Here is a 10,267-nt window from a genome sequence, read left to right on the forward strand (position 1 = left end):
CACACACACACACACACACACACACACACACACACACACACACACACTCTGCCTCAATATGTTTGGGTTAGTTGGCAGTGAGTCACCCATCTTGCTCACTGAGGAGACTGGTGCCAGTTACGTGAATGATAGAGTGTGATGTGTTTGTGATGTTTGCAGTATGCTGTCTTTGCATTCACAATGACAAAGAGATAAAGTTCATGATAAACTTGTGTAAAGTACTTAACCTGCTAAAGGAATAGTCGAAACTAAGGGCTAAACACAACAACACCTGTTTTATGTAATGTTGGCCAATACAACATCGCTCCAAACTAAAGAAACAAAGATTGTGTGGATTTTAGTTGTGTCTGAATTATGAGTTTATCCACTTTATGGTGCCCTCAAAAAAATTCAACAATGCAATGAAAAATGTGTGTCCATGACATGTACGCCACTTTCGACCAACAATCCCACAATGCAATGTGCTGCATTTATGAATGCAAGAATTACCACTGTGAGCCCCTACATCTGTCAGCAATGATTCAAAAGTGTCCAAAATCTCAATGTACTGCTCACTATGGAGTAAAACAGTGAGTGTCTATTATATAGAGAGTAGCCATGAGTGAATCGAGGAGTTAACAACAGAAAAAAAACGTTGTCAGATGATGTTCATGTTGGCCTACATGACTGAAGATTGGTTTTATGGGTTCTTTAAACTTCAAAAAGCTGAATTTATTACAGCTTTATCACTGGATTGCAAAAGAGTTTCCGTTATTTGTGTGAATCCTCTGCACAAGGCTATGATAATTGCTATGAATGAGTTTTAAAGCTACGTAGCTTATCAACTGCAGTGTGTAGTGTAGCCTGTCCTTCATTGTGCATTTGTGTTTCTTTTTGAATTATTTCTTCGGGTTTGTTGTCGTATTTGTTTGCCTCTCAGCGTGTGTTCCTGCATGCGTTCTCCTTTAACCTCCCCAGCAGTGAGTGGGAGAGGTTAACATAACAGAACAGTGGCTGTCACTGCTATGGAGGACACTCTCTTTCGACACACCCACACACACACACACACTGCATGCAAGATAGAGAGAGACGGACTGACCGACAGAGTAAGAGATCTCCAGGAACAAACTCCAGCTGCCACCCCTTATCCAGAGCTGTCCGTCTCCAAAAAGAGCACACTGGTCTACATTACAATGACACTGAAATATACTGTACACTAGTATATAAGACTGCGTATCTACTTTAAGACAGCATAATGGCAGTGTCATATTGTGCAATACCACAATATTGCACAATATGACAATATGGGGAAAGTGTTTTGTATAAAGTTTTATGTTTATGTTTAACCTGCAGTGAATCAGGGCAGAGGTGAGTGGTTCGAAGTGAACGTCCTCGCCTATTACAGTAAAGTGAGGTCAGTCCCACCTTCTCCAGCATGTGACAGAAACTAGGCATCAGCTGTAATTTGTTCATACTCTCAAAGGAATAATTTTCTGACAGCATCATTATTTTGGGAAAGGAAGGTCACTCACCTGGTACACACAGCCATGTTGCAGAATTAGAAACAAGCAAAGTCCCATCATGCTTCTGAGCTGTAATTCACAAAATGTTTGTCTGTTCCTCCTTCCCTCCATATTTTGCTGAAGTAATTCAAAGAACTGTTTTACAGTGTACCCAGATGAAATGTCTTTGTGTGTCCCATTTGCATACAATATAAATATATTAGTTAATTATGTAGAGGAGGTGTTGAGAAAAACACTGAAAATAAACCTAGTTGGAAGTGCAATCATTTCTGGAGGCTATTTGTAGATTTTGTGTGTGTTTACGTGTGTATGTTTATGAAGATGTGTGTTCAAAAATAGCAGTTACCTCCTCTCTCCCATCTATCTTAGGTGTCTTATTTTACCTTGACCCAAAACCAAGTACCAGACTAACTGAAAAACATGCAAAAGTCTAATTGCTTTGAGGCTTTGATTCAAGCTTATTAATATTTTAAAATAGCCATTTTCAGTGTGTTCACATCCCATTGTTCTTGTAAAGCAACTTTAGGTTTATTTTGTTTCATTTCACTTTATTAAATGGCTAAAGATTTAATAAAGAATGAGTGCTCATAATTCTTATTCTGAAAATTTGCATTCATAATTTGTAGTAGAAACTAACTAGAAATTTAAGTTGCTAGACATTTAAGTGTGTGAGCAGGTCAAGTAAAGTGCTTTTGTAAAAGACTGCAGTTAGGTGTAGGCTGACTAATCAAGCGTCAAGAGAGGGATGAGAATTGAGTCTACAGGCCATTTCTCCCTTCTAAGAGGACCACGGACCATTTCTTACAATCCCTTTGTGGGCACAAAAAGGCATCATTCAGTGAAGAAACTGACAGAATTGCTGTGGCCTGCCACCTGGCCAACACCTCTCACTGCTGGGAACTTCATTAACAGATATGGATCTTAAGGCTCGAGGACTTGTTCCCAACAAACCCTTAACCTCATAGAACACCGGCCGTAGAGCCTTATCCTAGCCCCCTTTCCTGTTGTCTCTCTGCAGATCCTATCTATCGGAGTGAGACGTGCTATGTAGTGGCAGCTTAGCCATTCTTTTCACCTCTTCCATCCTCTGCCAATATGGATAGCAGCATGAGCCTCTGACATTCTGCTAACTTCAAAAAGATGCATTACGTCTTTGGCTGAAGCTTTATCAATATTATTGGCTCAATAGGAGGGGAAAAACAGGTGGACATTAGTGAGCTTGCTGCAAAAGACTATGCAAAGATGTGACAGTTGCTGTGCCAAACGGATAACACGAGAAAGAGAAAGAAATAAAGACGAGGGGAGATTATGAGTCTCCCTGAAACACAACCTATTTGTACGATATTGAGGGGTTTCAGTCAATGATTTTAAGTCAATTAGCACGAGTGATAAAAGGGAGGGGACAGAGGAAGGGAGATGGCAGCAGTTATAAGACATCTTCACAGCTCATTTGCAACCAGGCAACATACAGCCAAATTCAAAGCATATGACTGACTCAGCTGCTGGAGATAAGACGGCAGCCACCCCAGAGAACAGATTCATATTAACCCTACTGATGTTGTCAGGGAAGGACTATTGTCTGTGCCCTTGTTTCCAGCGATTAACACAATGGCCATTCCACTCCATCCCACAGCTTCTTCACCCTTGACACTGAAACAGCAAACCTGAATCGACTGAATGGTTGATAGCATTGTTTTTGAATCTTGACTTGCTTCCCCTTTCGATTATAATACTGAAGAGGAGGAGGAGGAAGAAAATAATAAGAAACAAAGAAGCCGTCAATGTTCTATGTGGCTGGTTATAAGGTACATTAAAGGATTTACAAACAGCCAATGGCCTCTTATGAAGGCGCTAGCGCAGCCAGAACCATGCTGCGCTGAGGAAATAATAAGAGTCTGCTCTTTTGCAACCCACACATACTGTAACAACCAAGAACACTCTCTTTTGTCAAAGCAAAGAGCAGCCATCACATTCTGGTGGTGATTGAATATTCAGCAGTGTATTGCGCTCGCATTTAGAAGAAAATGAAGTAACACTTGACATAGTCACTGGAGTTCCATCTGCTTGTTGAGGCCCACCTGTACTCACACACTGCCAGGTGCGCTGGCAGAAAACACTGACACATCTCCATCCATCCATTCAGCGCTGACGAAACATCCGTAAGGAAAATATCATCAGAGGAATTTCCTTTATGCCTGCAATATGTTATATGCCTTAACTTGTTTATATGTACAACACATCCTATTTAAATTGTAAACATTACATATATTTCAAAAAATAAAAATAAAAACTCCTGAGAAAATTGACTCCCACTCAACCTGCATTCCAGACTGTTACATAATTGCTGTCCCTGTTTTTATTTTACTGCACCAGAGTACCTGCTGTAATGTAGTGATCTTATTGTGAATGTCGAGAGAAAATATGTACATATACATAAAGTAAATGCCATTCAGTGCCTCACAGCGCATTATTAACTGACTCTTGATTGTACAGGAAGTTCAGCCTGGAGGTTTTAAATGACGCCTTGGTGTTCCTGTCAACTCGCCATGCTCCATAATTATCACAGGGGTCATACTGTAATTTCCTCTTTATCCCCAAAAAGCCTCAGCAGAAGCACTTTTGTATTGCGACTTAGACCTTTTAAATGACCAGTAGCCGGCTGGGTTGAAAAGTATTTGTCTTCATCAGCACTAAAGGAGGAGGAGGAGGAGTGGTGAGTGGTTGTATGAAGGGCAACAGCATAAGGTCAAAGGTAAGGCGTTTCAGTCACCACAGAATCTAAGCACACTTATTTATGGTCGCTGGTCTTTTAGCTGCATGACGTCAAGATAGTTCAGATTGTTCAGCAATGTACTGACATATACAGCATCTGCAAAAAAAAAAGATAATAAGAATCGGTCTGCTTTCCCATTATTGTGTGATATATTTAGATTGTATTATGAAAGCTTTGCTAGAGTAGTCTTGTGTCATATATACTGTTTATATACATTTTTTTTTGTTCACTTGATCAATGTTAGATTCTGATAGGAACTACAACCTCCAGGTAAGCATGTAAGGAAAAGAAACCCACAAACTGTAGAACTGTGGGATACATGTATTTTTTCCCCTTCACAGTCACTGAGAAATCAATGTTAAGAACTAAGCTGAGGCATCAAAGACCAACAGCCTATCTGACCTGCATAGAGCCCCACTGTGGGGTATAATGCAGCATTGTACACCAGTTACTTAAAGACCCATTCATGCAGACACTAAGTAAATGCATAGGACCGTAAGATGGGGGTTCGGGGTATAGGATACGATTTACAACACTGCCTCCAGCCTTTACAACTTACACACAAATGGAAATATATTCAGAGAGAAGAAAAAACATCAGATGAAAGTGTTTCTGATTAGAGAAATACAAACCAAAGGTTTTTTTTATTTTTCATAGCCTCCTTTGTCTCTCCATAAAAATAGTGTTGCTAAACTGCTAACTGTTAAAAGGAAAACAAAAAGAGTCATGTTTCAATGTAGTCCATGGAAAAGCCCCAGTATCAGACATTCATTTGTTTCACTTCAATCCTCTGTTTTCTTTCTCCAAAAGCAGAATGGTCAGCAAAGCTCTGTATCACTGCACCGCATGTCCATTCCTTTGAAAAAATGAGCATCGCAATGAGCCCTTGCAGAGACAAGTCAGGCAACTGCTGTAATGCATTATTAAATTAGCCCTAAACACTACACAAGCCATTAAGAAGCATGTCAAAACCTAACGGAAAAGCAATAACAGAAAATGCAACCAATAACAGAACAAAGTATTTGCAACAACTGTAATTAGCCTGCTCTTTGCCAGTTAAACCAGTGGGGAATCATGTGCACACTAAATAAACATGTTTAGATACACTACAACTAAGAAGCACTGGCACTGTCAAATAAATGCAGCTTAGCTCCAGCGAACAGAGGGTTAAACCTTAGCTGCAGAAATTCACTGCAGTCCAAAAGCATTTGGCTGATAGCTACTGAACAGCACATTCTATCTGTGCCATTACGTTGCTATCCTTGGACAAATGTTTCTGTCTATCTAGATTTTGCTTGTGTGTCTTTGTGTGTACCTAAGTCTGGAAATACCATTTTATTGCATATATTAGAATATTTGGCACAGTAAAAACTGGAGCTTACATTTGGGGCTGTATTTAGAAACTGGTGCCTGTATAAAGAGCTTTAACTGCATCCTAAATATGATCAAAAAACAAAGTAAATGCCTCTTTTCCTACAGTAGACAGAACCACCTTCTATTACCAATCACAAAAGCAATTCAGTATATTTGTCTTTTTTTAAATAGAAGTCACCAGTTATTAGAAAATAGTTCAAATTACTTTCTTTTCTGATATAATCTGCATTTCTCACCACTGCCTGACCGTAGTTTCATTTATATATATTTGTATTTTTTTCATATGTATATATGTATGTATAGGCATGTACAAGAAACAAAAATCTGTCTCTGTTTTGCACTTCTGTACAAAAGAAAGTTACCGTTTTGTTCTTTGTGCATTCTATTGCATGGACTGTTGAGCAGAGAGTTGGAGAGGAGAGGTTGGGGCTGAGTCAGAGATAAATCCAGAGGGAGCAATGCTCAGATTTGGGTCTCTTGAACCTTCTCCTTGCTATGAGTAGTCTTAATGATGTAGGGATCAGCAATGGTGCTGATGTGGCTGTGATGCTGTCTGACTGAGCGATGAAGAGAGTTGTTCTGGGTCCAGTGGGCTCCATAGCCCCCTTGGCGGGATGAGGAGGACACGTACCCAGGCTTAAAGGTGTTGCTGTTGTGTTCCACTAATGTAGGCAGTACCAACACTGTGTCATCAGAGCCACTAGATCCAGAGGTGGGTGGTGGAACAGGAGGAACTTCTTCCTCCATCTGTATGATTTCTATGGTCCTGGCTGCTGCCACAGTGCTCCTCTGTTGATGCCGCTTACGCAACTTATAGAATCCTATCAACAAGGCCGCTGCCAGCAAGGTAACAGCAACAAAACAGCCAATGATGATTTTGGTGGTTTTCATCACCTCATCCAGGCTGGCGGCTGGCCCACTAGGGACTCTGGCAGTGGGGATTGACACCTGCCTTGGAGTCTGAGTGTTTTGGAACAGCACAGTGGGTGTGGAGATGAAGACAGGCTGAAAGACAGAGGGTGAGGCAGGGATAGTAGGCTTGGGTTTAGGGGTTTCCTCCACTGTGGGCTCCAAAACTTCTACTGTTACAGTGGTAAAATAGGACAGATTAGACGTGTTGAGTTCAGCATTGCTGACGTTTAGGTAGGCCGAGGCATTGGAATTTCCCGCCATGTTGCTGACCATGCAGGTGTAGACCCCTGTGTCTGACGGGAGAACGTTGGAGAAGTTGAGTGTCCCGTCGTTAAGGACAGATATCCGTGGGTGAGCCGAGCCATGGGTCAATACAGTGCCATTGGGGAGAAGCCATCGGACTGAGCTCATTGCAGCTGTGCGACACTTTAGTTCTGCCACCCTCGCTGCAGAGATGTTCAGATCTCTAGGAGCATCAAGTATGAATGGTGCTGAACATTGAAAGGTGGCCTGATCAACTTCCACCAAGTACCGTCCCCTCATGTGGACCGGGGTGTGGCAGCGTCCACAGCAGGTGGAATTTGTGGGAATATATTCTCTGAGCCACCAGGAGAGCCACACTACCTCACAGTCACATCGCCAAGGGTTGTGGTGCAGGTGTAGCTCCACCAGGTACTGAAGAGGGGTGAAGAGGTTATGGGGGAGGGATGACAGGTTATTATGGGCTAAATTCAGCTCCACCAAGGCTGTGATGTCATCAAATGCGTTCCTCTCAATGGTAGTGATGGCAGAGTTCATAATCCACAGTTTACGTAGATTTTTAAGCCCACGGAAGGCCCCCGGCTTCAGTTCAGGGAAAAGATTCTCTGATATCTCTAGCTCCTCCAGTCCCGCCAGTGGTGAAAGATTAGGGAACTCTCTCAGGTTACACATCCCCAAGTTGAGATACTTGAGGTTTTGAAGTCCCTCAAATGCCCCATCAGAGATGTACTGCAACTTCCTCAGTTCTCCCAAGTCCAGTCTCATGAGGGAGGGGACACGGTTGAAGGCATAAGAGGGGATGCTCTCAATGGGATTGTTTCTTAGCCACAACTCTCTCAACTTTGACAGGTATTCAAAAGCTCCACTGGGTATGACTGTCAGTCTGTTGTCGAACAGCTCCAGGGTATTGAGGCTGGTCAGGCCATTGAAGGCCCCCACCTCAATCTGTCTGATTGCATTTCTGCCCAACTGCAGTACCTCCAGGTGATGCAGGTGCCTGAAGGTGTCTGCTTGTATGGTCTCTATGCTGTTTTCCATCAGGTTCAGGTACCTGGTATTGGCTGGGATGTTCGGGGGAACCCTAACCAGGCTTCGGCGGGTACATACTACCTTGCTGAGCTGGTTAGTGCAGGAGCACACACCTGGGCAGTTCTGTGGGTTAGCCGAGCCCAACGCAGGGCCTGTGGACTGGCACATACTGAGAGCAGGCACCATAAGGGAGAGCACGGCGAGCAGGGCTGCGTTCCAGGTAGGCTGCACACTAACCTGGCCCAGAGGACTCATGGTGTGGAGGGATCATTATTTTGCATGGTGGGGGGAGACGGCACACACCAGAGGACAGACCACCCTAGCCTGGCTGGAGCAACTCAAGGCTCCCAAGTTCCATCGACAGTGCAGGGAGATGCTACATCAAAATTGGTGTGTGTGTGTGTGTGTGTGTGTGTGGGAGAGAGAGAGAAGGGAAAAAAGAGGGACAGAGAGGGAGACAGAGTGTGAGAGATTAATACAAGAGACGTTGCAGAGGAAAAGCATTGCAGCAATGTAAGAAAAAGGTTGAACAACAGTATCAGTGACGTACCTCATTAGTTTGGAAGTAGTCCGTTTTGCCTCTTTCCAAATGTTAAAAGCAACAGTTATTCATTACGTTCATTTATAATTTCCTTCCATGGAAAGACATCAGATTGATGTTTTCTTGTTTCCCCTCTCTGAAAAAGTGAGGTGGCCCTCTATTAGCCAAGGGTACAAAATGGCTCCTGGTATTAAAGACTGAAAGCAGCATGAAAAGCACTCACAGGCAGAGGTAAGGCCATGAAGGCTTGGCGGGTGCCTGGATCCCTTCTGCCCCCTCTAACTGCCCCCATGCCAGGCTGCAGACTCCAACCTGCAGCTCCACTCTGGATAAATCACAATGATCCATAACGCAGTGAAACACGACAGAGGAGAAGAAGAGAAGTGACCAACTGAAATAAATAAAAATCCCCAGTCCTGTCAGCTCCTGATACATGTGTTGGCTCGCCGGCTGGTCGCCTGTTTGGTGGAGACCTCCCTCACTGTGACTTTGCCAAGGGCTAGTCGGTCGCTGATTAGCCCCGTTGTGACAGAGACTGAGAGACAGAAAAAGGCTAAAGAACTCCCGGCACAGTCATCCCCCTCTCCTCTCCTCCTCTGTGTTCCTTTTGCTTCCTCCCAACGTTGGACTGGCCCTGGTCAGAGCAGCTGCAGGCTGCCGTGTGCACAGTTAGCAGTAATCCGTCTATTCCTCCTGGGGGGAGGGGGGGTTGGGGGCTAGTGGGAGAGATGGTGGCGCTGGGTGGGGGGGGGGTGGAGAAGGAGATGCGCTGCACTGTTGGAGCTTCGCAAAAGGCTGTCAGAAGAGAGAGAGAGAGCCCTCTTGTCCTCTTCTGCAATGAGAGAATAGAGAGAGCAATGACGCTGGGAGGATGTGTGTGAAAGTGGGCTCCGTGTCTGTATCCAAAAACAGAGAAAGGTATTGAGGATTCTTCCCTTCACACGATGTTTGTCACCTGGGCTGTCTCCTGCAGTGGTCCTCTGCTTGCTTATTTGTTAGTTTTTCTCCATGGTTGAGGTAGTAAGTTGTGGCAGTTAGCCATGTGTGTGGCTGTCAGACTTGCGGCTGGCTGGTACTGCAGTAGCCAGAGTAAAACAGAGAGAGAGGGAAAGGGAGACAGAAAGAGCGAGATTGAGAGAGGAGAGAGAGAACCACTGACAGATCAAGAGCAAGGGAAAGATAGAGTGTGCAAAGGAAAGAGAGAGTGTGAGAGAGAGATAGATGAAGAGGAGGAGGCACGCGAGCGCTCAGGCAGCCCACCGTCACAGAAGAAGCAGGAGCAGCATTCCAATCCACATCTCTTCTTCTTGTTTATTCTCCAATCTCTCTCTTTTCTCTATTCCCCCCCTCTGTGTCGGTGTTGCAGGCAGCTAAGATGCTCGCTCTGCCCCCTCCCTTTGTCCTTCAGTGGGAACGTGAATGTACTGCTGACGCACTCCTCTCAGCTGCTCAGCCAGCCTCAGAGCAGTGCATTGGTTTGATGCAGTGTTCCTGTGTATTAACACATTCAACTTCCCCTCCTCCCGTATCCCTCCTTCTCCCTCCCCTCACTGTAACCATATTCTCCTCTCTTACTCGCTCTCTTTTTCTGTCTAGCTATTCACGTGCTCTCTCTGTCACGGTCTTTCTTTACTCTCACTCTCTAGATCACTTTACCTGTGCCGATCCTCCCCTCTCTGTTGCTCTCTGTCTCGCCCAAACTATTGCTAAAATGGAAAGCCTCCCATTCCAGTGTATCATACAGAGACAAGAGGTCAGACTTTCTACTCCAACTCTAGAGTGGTTTTGTGATCCGTCTCTCGGTTTCGTGAGCGCAGCATTGCGCCAGTGTTTTTTCCAGTGGAGATGCAGCTTGCTGCTTATCCTCACCTCTTG

The 10,267-nt window shown here is 44.2% G+C and overlaps 1 protein-coding gene across 3 annotated transcripts; it reads right to left on the reverse strand.

The window, feature by feature from the left end:
• Nucleotides 1-1,837: 1,837 nt before the first annotated feature.
• lrrc4.2 (leucine rich repeat containing 4.2) lies at nt 1,838-9,855 on the reverse strand. 3 transcript variants are annotated; one of them, XR_004213507.1, is made up of 3 exons: nt 8,402-9,855; nt 6,012-8,227; nt 1,838-5,131 (listed from the first exon to the last, which is right to left on the reverse strand). XR_004213507.1 is itself a non-coding variant. In XM_031869208.1 (3 exons), exon 3 carries the CDS (start codon nt 8,104-8,106, stop codon nt 6,112-6,114), a length of 1,995 nt encoding a protein of 664 aa, XP_031725068.1. In that variant the 5' UTR covers nt 8,107-8,227; nt 8,402-8,528; nt 8,616-9,855; the 3' UTR covers nt 1,838-6,111. The 3 variants fall into 3 exon arrangements, 2 of the variants coding, with proteins under 2 accessions (XP_031725068.1, XP_031725054.1); XM_031869208.1 differs by having other exon boundaries at nt 1,838-8,227; nt 8,402-8,528; nt 8,616-9,855; XM_031869194.1 differs by having other exon boundaries at nt 1,838-8,227.
• Between the last annotated feature and the right edge of the window lie 412 nt (nt 9,856-10,267).

This window comes from Anarrhichthys ocellatus, unplaced genomic scaffold, assembly GCF_004355925.1.
Source record: "Anarrhichthys ocellatus isolate YVR2014 unplaced genomic scaffold, GSC_Weel_1.0 scaffold2, whole genome shotgun sequence".
NCBI lineage: Eukaryota > Metazoa > Chordata > Actinopteri > Perciformes > Anarhichadidae > Anarrhichthys > Anarrhichthys ocellatus.